This window comes from Xiphias gladius, chromosome 7 (assembly GCF_016859285.1).
Source record: "Xiphias gladius isolate SHS-SW01 ecotype Sanya breed wild chromosome 7, ASM1685928v1, whole genome shotgun sequence".
Classification (NCBI taxonomy): Eukaryota; Metazoa; Chordata; class Actinopteri; order Istiophoriformes; family Xiphiidae; genus Xiphias; species Xiphias gladius.
The window spans coordinates 4,390,602-4,410,676 of NC_053406.1; the positions used below are offsets into that span (position 1 = coordinate 4,390,602).

The 20,075-nt window shown below is 39.5% G+C and overlaps 1 protein-coding gene across 1 annotated transcript in view; it reads right to left on the reverse strand.

Annotated features, from left to right (window-relative positions):
• Window positions 1-267: 267 nt before the first annotated feature.
• Window positions 268-20,075, reverse strand: part of LOC120792147 (endothelin-converting enzyme-like 1) — a 35,437-nt gene continuing 15,629 nt past the window's right edge. The window contains exons 7-18 of the mRNA XM_040131212.1: window positions 19,394-19,616; window positions 15,210-15,308; window positions 14,576-14,650; window positions 11,445-11,548; window positions 10,413-10,471; window positions 8,234-8,285; window positions 4,711-4,778; window positions 3,976-4,100; window positions 2,501-2,566; window positions 1,768-1,863; window positions 693-769; window positions 268-367 (exon numbers count right to left, since the gene is read on the reverse strand). Of these exons, the coding sequence (XP_039987146.1) occupies window positions 268-367; window positions 693-769; window positions 1,768-1,863; window positions 2,501-2,566; window positions 3,976-4,100; window positions 4,711-4,778; window positions 8,234-8,285; window positions 10,413-10,471; window positions 11,445-11,548; window positions 14,576-14,650; window positions 15,210-15,308; window positions 19,394-19,616 (1,144 nt within the window). The remainder of the gene's footprint in view (window positions 368-692; window positions 770-1,767; window positions 1,864-2,500; window positions 2,567-3,975; window positions 4,101-4,710; window positions 4,779-8,233; window positions 8,286-10,412; window positions 10,472-11,444; window positions 11,549-14,575; window positions 14,651-15,209; window positions 15,309-19,393; window positions 19,617-20,075) is intronic.

Sequence of the window (20,075 nt, forward strand, 5' to 3'; positions counted from 1 at the left end):
GGTTAGTACAGAAAATGGCAATTGTATAAACTTTCCTAACTGAAAACGTGTATTTGTAGTGTTGACAAGATACATTTGCTTCCTGTATCCTTTCATAGAGAAGAACAGGCTTTATGCGCTCATTAGCATCCTGCTGGCTCTGATGAATGCGTGATGTAGGACAGATTGTGTGTGTGTGTGTGTGTGTGTGTGTGTGTGTGTGTGTTTGGGCGGATGGGGACTGTGAAGATGAAGGTCATCCCAAGGTCAACAGGGGAGGTGGGGAGGTCACCATACGGAGCATTTTTCTTCAGGGTTCATTGGGGAACCCTTTGGACAGTGGAAAACACGGGCAAACTCATCAAACTGGGAAACACTGCCGATCACTCTACAGGGTGGGGAAACACAGAAACGTTCAATAGAGTAAAGTTTAGATGGTGAGACATTTGTGCCTGTGTATGTGTGTACTACATCTTGTGCAAGTGCATGCAGTTACAGTATGTGATAATTCGAGTGTAGCGTTAGTGAATTTATTTCAAAGGAAATGGAAGAACTCCAACCACGGCCTGTGCACTCCTAATTGTAGTTAGTTAGTTAGTTTTTTTTTAGGTATATTGGAATTTAAGATTATTCTTAAAATGTAGAAACAATGTGCATAAATTCAACATACTAATGGCTTTCTGGGTCTTTTTATGTGAGTGTGTATACTGTACCTGTAGTGCTCTGGTGCATGTTTGTCAGTCAGCATCTGCAAGTAGATGGACTGAGATCTCCTCTTCATGCACCAGTTCTGAAATACAGCATTAACACAACAGTGACCCAGCCTGGATACAGTTTAGCCAAAGCAGGACTGCCCTGAGTGAGAGGGGTCAGTCTTGCTCCCAGTGGTGGAACTCAGGATTTACAATTTTTTAATGTAATAAATAGTAATATGTCAGTAATGGATCATTTTTCTGTCGAGTACTTTTACTTTTTATACTTTAAGTATCTTTACATAAGTAGGATTTTGACTGCAGGACCTTTTATCTTTTACCTCTTAATTTTCTATGATTGTAGTGTTGACAATTGATTATCTTCTGGTTTTGGACTGTTGCTTGGACAAAACAGAACATTTGAGGACATCTCTTTAGACTCTGGGAAAGGGTGATGGGCATTTTCCACTGTTTTCTGTCGTTTTATTGACCAAACGATTATTTAGAAAATAGGTAAAGGATTAATCGATTATTAAAATAATCATTAGTTGCAGCTCTACCTTTGTTACTAGTTAGATATTTATATAAGCTCAAAAGAATGTTGTTGTCCTGCTGTACAGATTTGACTTTATGTGAACACACAGGTGGTTGAATTGCCTCCAGACAGTTGCTTTTCATTCTCTTGTGACACAGATGTGGAATTTTGAAATGAATGTAAACAAATATACGTGATTTTCAAGTAACCTCCTTGTGGCAAAAGTTTTGCAAAATGGGATAAAACACTGCAAACTACATTAAAAAACATGTCTAAATTTTGCCACTGATACATTAAGCCTTGAATTTCAATGAAACCATTGAATTTCAATGATGAGTTGTAATGGTTACAAAGAGCAGTGGTGGTCTAGTGCTTAGAGACACTGCTGTCATCAGAGCTCTATATACGCTATCCTGCATCCATCAACTAATGTCGAAATAATATACAACTCCTACCTACTCTCTGTGATCAGTCACTCCAACTGAGAGCGGCCGCTGAAATGATTTAACATATAACTGTAATGAAAGACAGTAGTGTGAATCAATTGGAAGGCTTCTATACCTGTGCAAAGGCGATGAAGAGCAGCTGTTCGTGAGTGTATTTGAGCCCAGGCAGTGGCCTCTCTGGACCATGTTCCCTCACCCACTTCTGGTACGCCTGGGCCAAGAGAGACAGGAGATACAAAAGTATTGATGAAATTATGATCCCTTACCTCATGTCCACATGAGGACATGAGGTATATTCTCTTCACATTAAACTGAGATCAGAAACCTAATGGCTCATTTACAATCTCCCCTTGAAGAAATCCATGAAATGTGATGAAAACATACTTGTTATGTTTACTTCAGCCAATCTAACTGATTGATATGACTAACAGGCATTATAACGCTATTGTTGCATTTCGATGCTGTGATTTATTTAAAAGCATTCATTTATTCCCTTTGTACTTTTGTTTCCACTCCTCTCTTCAATATAGATCACTGACACAATCAATACGGAATTGAATTATGCAGCATCCCAGATCCTCTGCTGTCCAGACAAAGACACACACTGATACAAGCAAACAGGGGGAATTTAAGTTAAAATGTTTATCTTTAATTGCTATTCAGGGGCACTTCTGCTCTTTACTTTCATGCAAATAAAGCAGAGTTGTTATGAAGAATAAAGAGAGACAGATTTTTGAGACAAAATGGACAGAGGTTTTGCGTACTGATACAGCGAACTTTAATATTTAGGTTTTGTGAAGCCACATAGCCACAGTATTTAGACAATGATGTTATCAGAGATTACTTACATAGTATGACAATTTTAGCCCTCCCATGTCTGCTATGTTCTCCCCCAGTGTCAGACGACCATTCACCTAGACATACAGAAAGGAAACTTCTGAAACACTGAAAGGTCTCAACAGCTCTTTGGACAGCTCAAGGATTCACTTCAGTCCGCCTTAGCTTAGCATAAAGACTGGAAACAGACAGAAGTAGCTAGCCTACTCTGTACAAAGGTTAAAAAAAAATAAAAAAATAAACCACCTTCTACCATCTCTAAAACTCACTAATATCACATTCTATCTCTTTTGCTTAATCTGTACAAAACCCAAAGTGTGAAAAGAACAAGTTGTGGTTTAACATGGGGTTGCCTGTTTCTTGGATGATAGCAGTGTTTTCCTTGAGTCTTGTTGTTACCTTGAGTTTGTCAGGCAACCAGTTGAGACTCCAGACAGAGCAGGCTAGCTGTTTCCCCTTGCTTCTGGTCTTTATGCTAAATTAACCTAGCTAAAATAATCCCCTGCTGGTTTTAGCTTCATATTTACCACACAGACATGACAGTGGTATTGATCTTCTTTTCTAACTCTTGGCAAGAAAGGGAAAAAGTGTATTTCCAAAAATAAAATGGTATGCCTTCATACCTGACAATCCAAGTGCAATGATAATAATTATGAATATTTAGAGTGTTACCTGGGCAGAAAGCTGCCAAAGTACCACCAGGCCATAAAACTCTCCATTTAATCTATCCAAACCTTACTCCAGTGATTTAGTATTGCACTTCTTTAAAGCTGGTTGGACTTGGGAGATACAGATTAAAAACAGAATGGTTAAAAATGAAGCAGCAGAGATTGAGATATTCCGACTTTTAGTTCCTAGTAGTGATCAAGCTCTAAAAACAATGGATCCTACATGTCCCATACTACAACTCAATAGCGCCTTCTGTTAGGACTTCCCTGCTAGGGTAAATGCCCACATTTTTCAAACTTCACTTCCCCAGAATGTAATTATGTAATACTTTCTGTTATAAATTTGTAATCATCGAACACAATCTGAGATAGAGCCGTGAAAATAACCCTGATGACATCATCAGGGTTATTTTCTCAGCCTTGAAAAAGCTCTTCCAGAGTCACAGATGACATTATACAGCTGTTTTCACAGGCTGAGGAGTGCACCTAAGTAAAATGATCTTTATATGTAAAATTGGTGGAATGCTCCTTTAAAGGAACACACATATATAATCATACCTATATCCTTGTAATCTGAACTAAATATTCCACAAGTCTTCTACAGATAACCAGGGTAGTATAAATCTAATCAGAAATAATAATAACTAAAGCTGCATCATTTTAGAGGTGGACACTGTCTTTGCTAACATATGGACTTCAATTTAAACCTAATATGAATTAAAAAAAATCATTGAACCCATATATCTTCTGTGTTTAATGCTATCATAAAAATCATATTTGCAAGTAAGGGTGTGTGCAGTGTGTGTGTGCAAACCTACCCTCTGGCTATAAACAGTGAAGTTATCGTAGAGCTTGACAATACATTCAGCTTTCCTTTGGAACTTCCTGTAGGACTCCTCTGTCCACCACTGTTTGAGGTTGCCATGGCGGTCGTACTGGCCCCCTAGGGACATGAACCATTGCATCACTAAGATGAGGGGCAAAAGGGCAGGGGTGTTAGCATGGAGACAACACAATCTGTGACTTTACTTCACAGTCCAAAGAGCTGCCCAGCACGTCATCTTTTACACCTTTTGGTAGCTGCCGGAGTCAAACCATTAGATGGCAAAACATTATATAATCCAGGGTTGACCTTGGCTTATGTATCCAGTTCATGAGTCAATGGAACAACTTTTCCAACCAACTAAATTAGTATAATAAGACCAATGGCTATCTACCTGGCAAAGAAGTTGGTAGTGCAAAGACCCAAATTCCAGCATTTTGGTGGGTTGCTGGCAGGAATTTCACACCCTCATTAAATGAATTTGATGTATCTTTAAGGGCAGCACTTTTGACTGAAAGCGAAAGTTAGAGATTGTGGCTCAAAGTAGTCTTTGCTGCAGACTTGCAGGCATCCTACAAATGTCATAAAATTACACAAATCATCAGGGAACCCTTGCTCTTTCTTGGAAATAGCAATAGTTAAATACAGTGATGGAGGTACAACTCAAATGGTAGAACTTGGAGGTGTATGAGTTGCAATGGATGATGGGTGAAGAGCTTGTCATTCTTACCCCAGTCATCATATCCATGTGTTAGCTCATGGCCAATGATAGCTCCTATTCCTCCGTAGTTCAGAGACCTGGCAGCAGGAAGGAGAATGGAACATTAGACAGAACTGACACTTTCTTGGTATTTTCAGGTGCTTTAAAAACTCTTGAATTGCCTAAAAACAAAACTATGAACTTTTGAAAGAAGACAGCATGTTTGTTTTCCTTGTGAAAAGTTGAAATCATAAGCAAGAAAACACACTCTTGATCAATCAGTCCACTCAGAGGAGTTTTGCTGCTGTGGCCTTACTTGGTCTGGTATGACCACTAGCTCATAGTGGCTAATGTTAGCTAGTGTTAGCAAACCTTATTTTGCTGTGTAACTGATATTACTGAATCAGCTGACTATCCAACTAGTCTCTACTCGTGCTACTGTGCTATATTTTAACATTTACAATTACCCAGTAACCACCACTTATTCCAACAGTGGCCATTGTTTAACAAAAGTTACATTGTCTTGCTTTAAAAGAACACTTAGATTAGTTAATTTTGTGGAATGAGCTTATTCGCTTTTTTGCCAAAAATGAGATGAAAAGATTAATTCTACTCTCATATCTGTCTGTTAAATATGAAACTAGAGCCCAGTTAGTTTAGTTTAGCATAGGCATCGGGAATTGCAGGGCAAAGCTAGGCTAACTTTTGTTTTTTTTGTACGGATTAAACAAACAAAATATAATGTATTAATTAGTGAGCGTTAGCAGTGCTGGTAGGTGGATTTTTTCTCTTTGGACAGAGCCAGGCTGTTTAAACTAAGCTAATCAGCTAGCTTTAGCTTCATATTTAACAGAGACGAGACTGTATCAATCTTCTCCTGTAACCCTCAGAAAGAAAGTGAAGAAATTAATTTCCCAAAATGTCTGTTTTGTCCCAATGTCTTCATTGCTAATTCTTCTCAGCAAAGCCAGATAAAATACAAGCGGCTCTTGGGATCTAATTGTGGATCTGTGAGAATGAGATTGGTATTGAATAAAAAGTAGTTCAGTGCCACATTTTCCTGTTCACACTGATTAGAAAAAATCAAATATCAGTTTCACATGCCAACAACCTGCATGTGTCCATCTCCATGCTCCCTACTTCCAAAAACCTGTGGGTCACTTCACCTCTCCTTGACCCTGGACTGGGCTAGAGTGCTGTCTTTGCCGCACATACAGATATAGAGAGCGATGAGAGGCCAGGCTCGCGGCTATTCACATGGCTACGTCTGAAAATGACTTTCTGACAGCTAGTCGATACGCTGCCTCACACTGGGTCCAACTCCTTCGCTAAACTAACTGGCTGATTGAAGCTTCATTATACACGATGAGATAGTGGAGGGATCTCTCTGTTTGTGTGTATGTGTGTGTGTGTGTGTGTGTGTGCGCGCGTGTGTGCGTGAGGGACTAAGAGAGTGAGAATTTATGGGAGGTTAGAGCTACTGCAGTAATAACTTCAATTAGACAGGTATAGACACATAGACACTCACATTTTACTACAATCATTAATTAATATTGATTAACATGTACTGCAGCGGGTAGTGGAAGTATTGGTGATCACCTCTAATGAAGACACAAAAGTGCTAGCTCATGTTGAATACATGAGCTGCTAGGTCTAATTATCTAATACTCGTGGGTGTGTGGGTTTTTTTTTTTTTTTTGCTCTGGAAAAACAGTTCTTGACCTGCATATTCCTCAGTAATGCACTGCATTGCTCTTTTACTGACCATTTTCCAAACCGCAGAGAGTTGAAACTTACTTGTAGCAGGTATTTAATCACAGTGAACAATTATTTTTCTTTATTTTTAAAGTTTTTCTTGTTGGTCTGTTGAAGGAAACTCCAACATGCTGATCATTTTAATATAAAGACTGCTATTAAAAATGACATTTTTTTATAATGTAAACGTTTGTATGTTGTCGTCTGGTTTCAATTTTAGTTCTTGAACACATAATCATGGAAAACTTCTCAAAACAGTCATTGCTCTAATGCCTTACCTTGAGTTGACAATGTGACTGCATTATCCTTGAAGTGAGACTACTGTAGGTCTCAAGTGGTAATTACAGGATAATGGAACATTATATTTCCCTTCATTTCCCAAAAGATTCCCTTCGGCAAGGTGCTTTAAAGATGTTGTCATAATACAACCCGACTGACAGCAAGTGGAATGTGACAAACGTGTAACCTGGTGAGGTACAGTAAGTTTTCCTTTGTTTAAACAATTGATATATTTATATGGGACAGGCTTAAATGTAGTGTAACAGTAGAACTTGTAGAGACGAGTCAGGGCATAAAACAGGGCAATTGACTCAGTAATGTCCGAAGTGATATATAATTTAACTGTACTAACATTAGTTAGTAGCCATTACCATCTGCTGGTCATACCAGACTAAGTAAGGCTGTAGGAGCAAAACCCCTGAGTGTACTGAATTGGTCAAGGGCGCACTTTGTAATAAATTCAACTTTAGATTTTTAAGAGAAAGACTGTGTTCCTTCTTATTTCAAAAATTGAATAGGCTTGCTTTAAAGCAAAGTGTTGAAGTTAGAAATAAAGACTGTTGTGCGGATGGGATGGTTCAAAAAAATTCCTTTTATTTATCATAAGACATCAGTCAGTCAGCTGTAGTATCATGGTTATACATTTTGATTATCTATTTAATAGTTTAAGATGACATTGCGGTGGTTGTCTATGGGAGACTCAAACCTGAATATTTTAGACATTTTGATCAGGTTCTACACAAAAATGTATGAGTGAAGCTTATCATGATTATTAATGTTGTTCTTGTTATATACTTATTATCTTTGTAAAGGTAGAATTTATGACTGAGGCTGTTATGTTTTGGATTGCATTAGATTTGACAGGTGTACGTAATAAAGTTGGCAGGGAGTGCTTTGGGTTCTTGTTTGCCATAAAGATGATTTATCTTTAAAGATCCTCTTTTTTGTCTTAAAAATGCACATTGTCTATCAGCTGTTGTATTCCAAGAAATGTTGCTGTTGGCCATAAACCCTGTATCTGTCAAACCTCAGTTAAAAATACAACAAGCTTCTATCTAAAATGCAGAACTGAAGAAGAAATAATTTGTGTTCTGATTTAAATATATAACTAATTTAAAGCTATGCCTAGTTTTGTCCAGACTTTAATTCATAAGTTTCTCATCAAAAACAATGTTTTTGAGAGTCAGAAATGGGATAAACTGAGATAAACAGAACTGACAGAAACAGACATGGAGGCCTTCTGCTTTCATGCATCATCAAACAACTGAACTGAATAACTGAAATTTAGGGAGGCGACCTCTCAATGACGCCTGTTCCATTAGCAGGACCTTGTTCGGTAATTGAGCTCTTGGTGGGTAGTTAAATTGGTTTAATCAGGTGTGTTGGGACTTAGGGGAAGCATGGGCTTTCCAGACTAACGTATCCTTTAATGACCTGTGTTGTTGTAGCTGTGGAGGTGCTGTTGCCTCCCTGCGGACAGCAGCAGGGAAAAGGCAGGGACAGGAGGAAGGCTACTTACTGTGGGAACTCAGGGTTGTAGAGAGTGGGCTGAAGGATGCCAGCAGGAAAGACTGGAGGACAGAGAGAGAAACAAAATGAGGGGAAGCGAAAATGTTCAGATACTCCCAACAGCCTACAGCTCCGATGAATACCAGACTGTGGTTTCAGTATAAATTGGAAAAGTTGTTTTTGGTTTTTTTTAATTTTTAAAAAACACATTGATACGGCCTCCTTTAGAGGGAAAAGGGAATGGAAAACACTGATGCCTCAAAGCTACACTAGCCAGGATGTTTATGTGAAATACGTACATCCATACTCTGTGTTGCTACTATAGAAGACAGTAACAGAAAGTCTCCCTATTTGCCCAAATTTATTTCTTTTATTACACAGTCAGAGCAAATTACAAATCAGTCTCCTTAAAAGCAGCAAGGTCTCGCTTCATTCAAACAAAACTGGATTTACCAGTGATGGCTAAACCTCTTAACTTCATCCACATCATCATACACTGTGAAGAAGACATTTAGTTTATTGAAATCATCACTATCTCTGGGTAATGCAGGCCTTTGAAATTCAGGAAAATCAGTTATCTCCTCTTACCCCTTGCCGCTGTCAGTCTTTGAAGTTGGTGAAGCTTTAAATAAGCAGATATACATAATATCGTTGAAGAGTTGTTTACAGGATGTCAGCTGCGTGTTGTCTGTGTTCATAGCTTTAAAGGCCCAAAAAAACCTATTTTGTCAATCAGATTCGTACTGTGAGCTATGGGGTCCTACACTGAGCACCCCACTATCCCCACCAGTGACAACAGCACAGATGGAAAAAGGTAATCTCATGCACTTCTGTGCACCAATCAGTGTTTAGCAATATTTGAATCTAAAACTGACGAGAGTCGGTGGGTTGTTTTGCCAGACCACTGTCAATCGGTACTGATCAAACCACTTCCACACAGTCCTGATGACGCAGCAGAGTTTTTGACTGTTAAAGAGGTTCACAAGTGATTTAGTATTGCATGCAGTCTGCATTATTATTATTAGTCTTACATGTAGCTTTCAGTATGCTGACGACATCATCAGGTTTGTATTGCCAAACTGGAAAGCTCCTCCAGAGTTACAGAAGACATTATACAACTGTTTTCGCAGGCTGAGTACCGAAATCAGTTTAACCTCCCTTTTAAAAGTTTTTTTCCCCCCCAAAACTTAAACTTTGATTGTTGCTTATATAGTCATGAATATTTAATCCTGTCAAGAAAAACTTAAGATTTTAAGAAGTTTTATGGGCTGTAAGTTTAAAGTAAGTTCAGTGAAGTGGCAAATTACAATGTCAATGAATTTTCCACTTTTAATGTGAGAATTTTTTTAAATATTATTGTCAATTAAATATCTTTGGGTTGTGGACTGTTGGCTGAACTAAAGCAATTTCAGGACGTCACTTTGGGCTCTGAAAACTTGTGAGATAGTTTTGCTACACTAGCTGGAGCCATCACCAAGTTAAAAATGTTCTTTTCTCCATTGTTTTGGTATATGACGAAATACCTGAAAAACTAATGACATTCCCATGAGCCTTGACTATGCTTTGTCTAATCAGCCAAAGAGATGGGATTACAACTCAAATGGCCAATATTAATTTGATTAAAGAGAATACAAAAATGAATACACCAGAAAAAAGAGGAAGAGCTGAAAACTGAAATGGTTGGGTCAAGTAAGAGAAATAATGTTTGTGGTTTAAAAAAAAAAATGACCCAAGAGGCACTGATGACTGTGTTTGTCTGACTTCTCCTTTTCTCTAGCATCAGCTCACGAGCACACCATTGATTTTTCTGCAAGAGATTTAATCCAGCAAGCAGGCACACACAGGAGGAAGGGAAGGGTGACATCGCAAGGCTGGATTTGTTCAAACTCGGGAAGGTGTTACAGCTTGTTTTTCCTCCAGGGGGTTATTAAGTATGTGAGGAAGATTGAAGTAGAGAGTAACTGATGAGAGGGAATATGATATGAGGAAGTGGACGCTATTTTTTCTAAGCAGCCGTGGCGTTTGACTTGTGGAAAAAGAGGGGGGCAACATGGTGTAATTGCGTGTAACAAATGCACGGTCCATGTCACCGTGCAGAATGGCACTAGGGGACAGACTGTGTGTGTGCGGAGACAGATGACAGAGAAACCACAAATATCAGTATATACAATGAAGAGTCATGCACTCACCCATTTGGTTCTTGTTAGGAAGGTAGTATGCATTAAGGGCCTGAGGGGGGAGAAGCCACCTAAGGAGAAACAGTGTCAAACAAACATGTTATTAAAGATGGGTTCCCTTGCTTGCGCGCACACACACGCACGCACTCAAATCAGCAATCTACCGACTTGAAACACACCCAGGCCTTGAACAGAATCCCAACTACCTCTGTCTATCTTTCTCTCTCTAAACCCCCTGGTGAGAGATTTTCAATGTGTGTGGTCCCACGGCCAAAGTTCCTCTCTGCATATGAAACCGCGGACAGTTCCTATATGGTAATCCACTTAAAGCCAGACTAATCGATTTGCACAAAATCCCCCAAATGACTAACTCTGAAAGTGTGAGATGCCCTTGTTCTAGGAGTGAAAGACTGATGGCTCTGTGTGGACTGCAGAAAGATGGAGAGTAGACAAACACAGGGAGGAGGAGGAGTACTGATTCATTATTTATTTCCCAGCGACAGGACAGAGTGATGAAAGGTTCACTTTTTGGTGATAAAAGGGGAGTGTGTGATTTAACTCTTCGGGGCATTGAGTGTGGGCTAATGATACAGTTGTTTTGAGCACCTTGGAATACTAATGTGACTGTAATGTGTTGTCATAGCAGAGAGGCACTCAATCCAGGCGCACAGGGCTCTATTTTAGAAAAATGAACCGCATGTCCCACAGCACTTTTCTGCTGCCTGACTGCTATAGATAAGTAAATCAAATGGATTTTCTCCATCTGGGTATGTCGATTTGGTATCTGTTGGTTTAGTTTAGAGGCGCATCAACAAATATGTCAAACTATAAAGGGATTTTCGGGGAAACATGTTAGGCATGTCAAACATATTAGAGAGCCACACACTCACAGCGGTGTGACTGTGGCGTCCGGTGTGAGCCTCAGCTGTTTGAGCTCAGACAAGATTTCAAATATATTAACCTTCTTTAATTGCTTTGCACTGCATGGCAGTGAGTTGATATGGCTGCCTACTGTAGCTTGAGTAATGTGAGGAGATGACTCACGCCGTCTTGTCCACTTCTTCATGGATCCTCTTGACTGACAGCTTAATGTTGAACTTGATGCTGTTGAGGATGTTCTTGAAGTAGGTCTTCTCATCCACTTCAAACTGCAAAACCATAGATATGAAGTCAGTGTGAAGGCCTTTACTGTATGTTATGTATTAAAGGAATACTTCAAAATTTTGGGAATTGCATCGATTCGCTTTCCTTCAGAAAGTTACAGTAGATGAGAAGTTTGACACCACTCTCGTGTGTGTATGCTAGACATGAAGCTACCACGAGCAGCCAGTCAGCTTAGTTTAGCATAAAGCCTGGAAATGGGTGAAACGGCGAGTCTGGCTCTGTCTGAGAGTTACAAATTCCACCCCTAAAGCTCACTAATTAACAAATTATCCCTCAGTAGTTTAATTCGTACAAAAACCAAAATGTAAAAATAACAATTTGCTGTGTTATGTGGGAGAGGATCTGTGCAACCAGTCGAGATTTCAGGAAGATACTGGTCCTTGCCAAGAGACAGTCACATAAACCCCTGTAAAACGGTCACGTGTTGTTAGGGGATTTTTGTCACCACTGGACAGAGCCAGACTAGCTGTTTCCTCCCTGTGTCTAGTCTTAAGGCTAAAGCAAGCAAACCGGTTGCTGGCTGTAGTTTCATATTTAACTGACAACATGAGAGTGGTATCAAGCTTCTTATTTAAGACTTAGTATGAAAGCCAATAAACATATTTCCTAAAATGATGATAAATTCCTTTAATTGGATGTTTGTGGTGGGGCGAACAGAACCATTAAGTCAGCTACTAATTAGCTGTTACTTTGTGAATAGTTGTAATCTGTGGTGATTGTGACGGAATTTATTTATGATTCAATAAGTGGGAAGGCTATTCTCTTGTTATGGTGCTGGTGCCTAACATTAAAATGCACTTGCTGTAGTTTATTGTACACAGACTGAGAACTGATTTTGTTCACTTGCCAAAGGAATTTAATGTAACTTGCTTTTATAACATCTCCATCCTTTAAACTGACAGTAAACACATAATCTCTTTGCTTTTTGCTTTTCTGTTTGTTAAGTCTCACAGGGCCAGATGTGCCTCTGTCAGTTTGAGACAAAAATACACATACCACCCAGCACTGAAATCGTGGTAGCAGATGGAGATGAAACTTAGTCACTGACAGAACTTCCGAAGCCACCTCCCTGCCTCAAGTCTGTGCACTTGAAACTTAAGGAGTAAAACCAGTAACACTGGTAGAGCAACACTTTACTTATAAGTAAAGTTGCTGTTAGAGGAATAGTTTGGCATTTTGGGAAATATGCTGATTCACTTTCTTGCCGAGAGTTAGATGAGAAGACAGATACCACTCACAGTATATATGAAGCTTCTGCCAGCAGCTAGTTAGCTTAGCTCAGCACATCAATAATAAACACATTTTATGTTTTGTTTGTTTAATCCATACATAAACCAAGATATAATGTGTTAATTAGTAAGCTCTAGATGAGCAGATTTTGTTACCTTTGGACAGAACCGACTCACTGTCTCCCCCTGTTTCCAGTGTTTATGCTAAGCTAAGCTAACATCTGCTGGTGGTAGCTTCATATTTAGAGTACAGACTGATGTTGATCTTCTAATCTAACTTTCAGCACATATGTGAATATATTTCCCAAAATGTCGCACTATTCCTTTAAGATAACATAAATGCTTCAAAAGCTGACCGTTCGTTTTCCAAATTAAATTTAATGCAGCTGCACTGTAGCAAATGTGAAAAACAAAAGACCCCTCAAGCTGCCATGCTGTCAGCTATTATACTGGGTCGTCAGCAGCCTACGTATTGTATGTGCACTAGGGCTAAAGTCTAGTCAGTCTTAATGAAAATTTTGCAATATAAATGTGATACACATTTACCTTTTTTTTCTTACTTACTCTACAGTTACCCTGTGAGTCGGTCCCCATTTTGTTTGTAATATTATTATTATTACTGATGTATCAACACGTAAGCACTGTTTCAATCTTGGAGCTGATGGACGTAGAGCTACTCTTATTTGCTTTACATACTACTGGGTAGTTTAAACTAAGTAATAAATCATGTTTTATTTGTTATTCATATGATTTGTATGTATATTCTTAATCTGCAAAGTAACTATTAAATGGTACATTTCCAAAGGTCCTCTCTGAAATTTAGTGGAGAAAAAGTACAAAGTAGCATCAAGTAGACATACTAAAGTACTTCAAAACTGTATTTGAGTAAATGTACTTAATCAGAGTCCACCACTGATGTTAACCAACATTAGTTAACCAGCTCCACTGTAAGCAAAGACTTGTTGTCAGGAGGACTTTGTTGAGCAGAGCACAGTTGCAGTTTCATGTTTGAATGGTAAAATGGTAAATGGACTGCACTTATATAGCGCTTTTTTCGTCTTATTGAACACTCAAAAGCGCTTTACACTACTGCCACATTCACCCATTCACACATTAATTCATACATCTCATTCATACAGTAGACGCACTCTTGAATCTGACGGCCCTGCCATCGGGGGCAATTTGGAGTTCAGTATCTTGTCCAAGAACACTTGAACAAGGAGGAGCCGGGAATCGAACCACCGACATTCCAACTAGTAGCCACAGCTGCCCAACCTCCCCATCCTTGAGCATGGCCTTCATGATCCACTCAATCGGTATAAAGTTTACAGTTCTACAATTTCATTCTTACCATCCACATTTGAGCAAAAACTCATCCCAGTTGTCCCCAGATGTAAAGTAAATACACCTCTGTTTATGCAGCTGTATCCACAGGTTCTCCATCAACACACTCTTGATTGCATATTTTTTGACAGCTGAGCTGCCTGCTACCAGTTTTTACATGTGCTCCCAGGATAAATCTGCAGACTTAAAGTATATTATCTATTTGAACAGTCTCATCAGTGTGTGCTGGGTTCATTTACTCCTGTGCTTGATGTATTTTTGCTCCACCTGAATACAATCACCCAGGCTGCACTCCAATGCCTGATGGAAAATAATTCTAGAGATGGAGTGAGAGAGAAGGATGCTGGGAAATGGGATTGGTGTATGTGATGTGTGGGTGCTTATGCATAGTGAGGATGACTGGACAGCACAGAGTGAAATAGGAAGCTCATAACTCACCCCATATTCTTGATCTATGAGCTCAGTTTTGAGCAGGAAGTCTGGGTATCCTGTCATCACCATCATGTGCTGTAGCTGCGAGGGAAGAGGAAGAGAGGGTGGTGAAGAGAAGGAGAAAGAGGAGGAGAAACAACTGGTCCAACATCACCTCACATCCACTTGCCGTAACTAATAACCACTTATACGCACTCATTCTTGGACCAAGACACACACACACACACACACACACACACACACACACACACACACACACACACACACACACACACACACACACACACACACACACATCACCTAATCAAGCAAACCCAAAGTAATAGGATTACAGGGAAGCTCTTTATATTCAGCATGGGCCTCTAAAAGGATTATAACTTCAGATTGTAAAAGTATTAGAAGGGATATCTTGCAGTGCAGACCCTAAATCAGCACCACAGAGAGATCCGGATTAGGCGATCCTCTCTTCTCAATGTCAAGCCCTTGATGTATTCTATCACACACTTCCATCTAACCAAGCAATCAATCAAACCCCTGGAAAGAAAAGAATTCCACAAAAATAATTAAATCCTTTTCAAATACTAATCGGATCTGGCAGGGAGCTGTGTTTCTGATGCAGAAGCGGAGTTAGGCTCTGAACCTTTGCTCTGGCAGCCTCTTTGGTGGCTTCATCCATCCAGTCCAGCTCTTGCAAACGGAGGTCCAGGGAGTGTTTTATGTCCTCCACCAGCTCCTGTACCTGGTGGGAGATCAGATCATTTTGAACAAAGTTTTAAAAGCCCTGAATACATATCTTCTATCTTCTTGTTACAACTTATGGGGTCCTACTCGAACACAACATTTTCTGCCAATGTTGTAACAGTTTTGTATATTTCACATGAGAAATTTCTGGATTTTTAGTTTTTCTCTGTGTGTTTCCCACTGGTTTCAAGTGGGCAGCTCCCAGTTGTAAATACGCGATGTCTTACTTCCGTGCCCCAATCAGGATTTAGAAACATTTGAATCAGAATCTATTGACAGTAACTGGGTTTTGTGGTCATTGTCAATCAAATCTGATCAAACCAAACCCGCACAACTGTTTTTCTGAGTAGTGTTGCATGTGTTAATATGACTATAACTAATAACTTGGATTTCTATTACATCTGATTACCTACAATGGCGGACTTGCTTTATATCACCTTTGTAGTCCCATGAGACTGCGGTTTTTGATGTCAGTTGTGTGTAATGCAAATTCCAGTGTGTAATTGCCTTATGTGCCCTATGTGCAACTGAAACACACCACACACCGCAATTTAAAGTGTTCAACGATCACTGAATTTTGACTTCATTAAAAGAATAAAAGTAACTGCAATGGGATGCTCTGATTTGAAGTCTACAAGGCATGTAAGCTGCAAGTGTCTGCATGTAGTGTGATAGCCAGTGCACATTGTATGACATGATTAACTCAGCATAAGTGAGTCAGGTACTAAAGCACCATCACACATGTGGTAGGGCTTGCCAACACCTGTAATCAGACTTTTATGTGTGAAGTTGGTTAGTACTATCTAAGATGATTTCTTCCCAATCCTGCATGTTTGTTTTTGTTTTTGTCACACAGAGTTTTAGGCATAGCTCAGTATCCCTAATAATCACGCGCATATTGTATTGATCTGGAACACATGATTCACATCTAGTACCAACATTCAGTTTCCATGCAAAAAGTTGTGTGCCCTTTATCTAGCAAAGCACAATGTAGGCGTGTGAAGGTCGAGGTGGTAATTGGGCGTGTAGGACATCTGACTTTCTCAAGCAGTTTCCAGTAGTTTTAGTTGCCTAATCCTAACCATACCCAAACCATCATTTATTGGCAATGACCGGGATCTCTTCCTAGCCTTAACCATGCTGTAGTTGCCACATGCAGATGTTGTGTAAGTGAGAATTTTAAAAATGTTGGCAATGGACATTATCCAGGGCGTTTATGTAACTTTTCTGGCAATAGGGTTGATGAACATCTACTTTCCAAACTTAAAGTAACTTTTAAGGAATTAAACTGGTGCTTTCTAAAACTACCGTAAGCAAAAATGCCACTCCTAAAGGACATCAGGACATGTTATGGCCCTCATATCTCAGATTCTCAGCTCCTGAGACTTATTAATTCCCGTTTATGCTGAGGTAAGCAGCATCAGTGAGTCAGTCAAGGCTCCACACGTTGCCACTGGCCTCAGGTCTGGTACCTCTTGTGTTGATAATGAAGTCTCCAATCGGTGTGGGCATTCCAACAGTGTTCAGACTGATATCTATGAGCAATGTGAAATGATAAGTGTGGACAATTATAATGCCAAAAATGCAATAACATAGTGTGAGACTTTCTCTCCTGCCCACATTAGACACTCTACAATATGTACAAGGAGGAAAAATAGTATTGATGGTTTGCATGATGTTTAGATGCTTATGGGATTAGCACCCACTTCATTGGGCAAAAACCTGCTATACTGAAAAAAATGCCTCTTTTCTGTTCTTTATTAATCCGAAAGGCTCCACTGGCTGGAAGCATCATTGAAATTTACGCTTAGTATATTATTAGAATTTTAAATAGAACATTAGGAGCTTGGGAACTTAAATTTCAATTAAGGTACTGTACATTGAAAATAATTAGTGCCCAGAACTTATCCAGTTGTGTCAGACTGCTTTATGCCTTATGGTCCTGAGCTCTGGCAGAGATTCAAAAGTCTGCAAGAGAAGAAGAAAGGTGTCTCAAAGTGAGATAAAGTGTGTAGGGTGGAGTGTGGGAGTATAAGAAGAAGGTGAAAGGGAGATGATGGAGGGCTTAAAGAAAGACCCTGGGGTTAGAAATCCTATTGGAACCATATCCCCATGTCCTAGAATGAACATGAGACTAGGTAAGAATACATATAGGGGAGGATTAAGGTGAAAGAGAAGGGGACCAAATGGCAAAGGGGGGGATTAGAATTGACTGACCGAGGAAGAGGGCAAAAAAGAAACAAAAAAGTAGTGAGTGAGAGGCAGAGACTAGAGACAGCTATGATTGGCATGGATGGTATTTCCAGCTCCCAGTTCAGGAATCAATCAGAATCATCTAGACATGTCAAAAAACACAGTGGGAACCCCTTACATCGCCCCTCTGGAGCAAAAGAAACAATGAACTAGAAAAGAAAGAGAAAAGAAAAATAAAGAAAAAGTGTCAATCCTGGAAATTGTGGAAAAGCTATGAAATTTGAAAATTTGTTTTCCAAGATGAAATGTCTAAAATGATTGTAAAATATGATTTCAAAATATTTCAAAATATATTAAATGTTTGTTAAATTTCAGAAATAAGTACAGTCATAACTAGAATGGCAGTCGAGTGTATACCTCCGCCAAAGAAAAAATACTGATGAAAAAAATGTAAACTGCTAAAAAATTCCTGGATCCACATTAAAATGTAATGGGTTCTTCCCATGCCCCATCCCTCCACCAGTTTGGTGCAAATCGGTTCAGTACTTTTTGCATAATCCTGCTGACAAACAAACAAACTAAAAAATGCGCTCAACAAACACCAGACTTCAGAGGAGAAAAATTCAAATTCATAGTAAATGATCTGGATCTGCACCAAAAGTTAATGGGTTCTTCCCTGGCCTATGCCCCATCCCTCTACCAAGTTTGGTGCAAATCAGTTCAGTACCTTTTGTGTAATCCTGCTGACAAATAAACAAACCAAAAAACAAACTAACATGGGTGAAAACATAACCTCCTTCGCGGAGGTAAAAATTAAATTCAGGGCCAAGGTCAGCTATGTGGATATTCCTCGTGCTGCATTTGAATGTTGCGTAGTTTCACATTAGTGAGATCCTGTCCAAGTATTTTATTTAGCAACCAACTGGGACTGCAGATAAATTGCTCATTACGGCATACACTTTAGTCTAAGTAGTGTTGCAAACACCTTAATTAAATAGGTAATGATACATCTGGCAGTTACAGTTTGACACATGGTTCAATCTCAAAACTGTAGCAAAAAATTGTCTCTTTAAAATCTGAAATGTCTGACATATCTGCTCACTATAACCAAAATGTTGTGTGCTCTGTTTGTGTAAGTCCAAGCCATGTGTAAGAGACTGAATAGTTCTTAGACTGTGTATTTTAATAAAACAATGCTGCCGAAGAATGTAGCTACATACTCAGAAAGACAGTTTATTTGCATCAGTGCAAACTAAAACAATCCATATACTTTGTACAAACAGGAAGTAATACGTTCAGTGATCAGTCAATCAAAACTGTGACTTTGAAGTGCTAGTTAAACTTCATAAAGCAAAAGCTGAATGTTTTAAAAATATTTAATATTTTTTGTTTTCATAGATATATTCTTCATTGATTACTGTCTAGATTAAATCCATCCATCCATTAGATATACCCAGCCAATCCCAACGGACATGGGGTGGGAGGCAGGGTGCACCATGGACAGGTCGCCAGTCTATCACAGGGTGGACATACAGAAACAACCAGTCACACTCAAGTTCACACCTACAGGCAATTCAGATTTACTATTAACATAACCTGCATGTCATTGGACCATGGAAGGAAGCCGGAGTACCTGGAGGACACCCAAGCAAGCACGGGGAGAACATTCAGACTCTACACAGAAAGGCCCTGGCTGAACTAGGGCTCAAGCCAAGAACCTTCTTGCTCTGAGGTGACAGTGCTAACCATTAAATCATTAAATGAGTATGGACAAAATCTTATCTCCTCTGAATAGTGCACAAAATGAAGGCCATCTCAATTTATCCATCTATGCATCACCCATCCATATACAGCCCCACCAACCATCCATCAGGTCACCCACACCCATACCTTGGCCTTGCTCTGAGAGGAGAAGTGCTTCTGGACAAACAGGGCTCCCAGGGCCATGCCGAAGTGTTTGTTGGCCTGGGTGAGGCAGAGCCTGCCCAGCTCAAGCTGCTGCTCGGTGCCATCTATCTCCCGAGAAAACTCGTGGATGGTGCTGCGGAAGGCAGTGGACAGGTGTTCGCTTAGTGCTGCCACAATGCGCCACAGCATGTAGTTATGGAGAACCCTAAGACGGAAGACACAAGAAAAATGGGTCAGTGACAGTATCATAGATTTGGTTTGGTTCAATTCATCTTAAAAACACTGTAACAGCTTTGCAAAAGCCATATGACAGACAGATGTTTTGGATCAAAAACAACAGGCAATGAAAGTAATACACTGATCAATTTGGTGTCTATGTTCTTATCATTTAATATGTGGGCTGACTCAAAAATAAGTGTACTCTTTAAACAATTCTTTAACAGGTCCCTACCTAACACTTTTCTCCAATGATTCATAAAAGCACCAGAAATGGCTTCTGCTATGGTGCGAACCCATTCTCATACAACAAAGAACCCTTAAAGTAAGAACTGTAACTTTTGTTGAATGACAGTCACTGTGGCCACAAGGGACATTAGAGGATAATGGTAGATGCCAAAACACAGCGTAACAGCAGCACAGAAGAGAAAAGTCAGAAAGTCAGAAA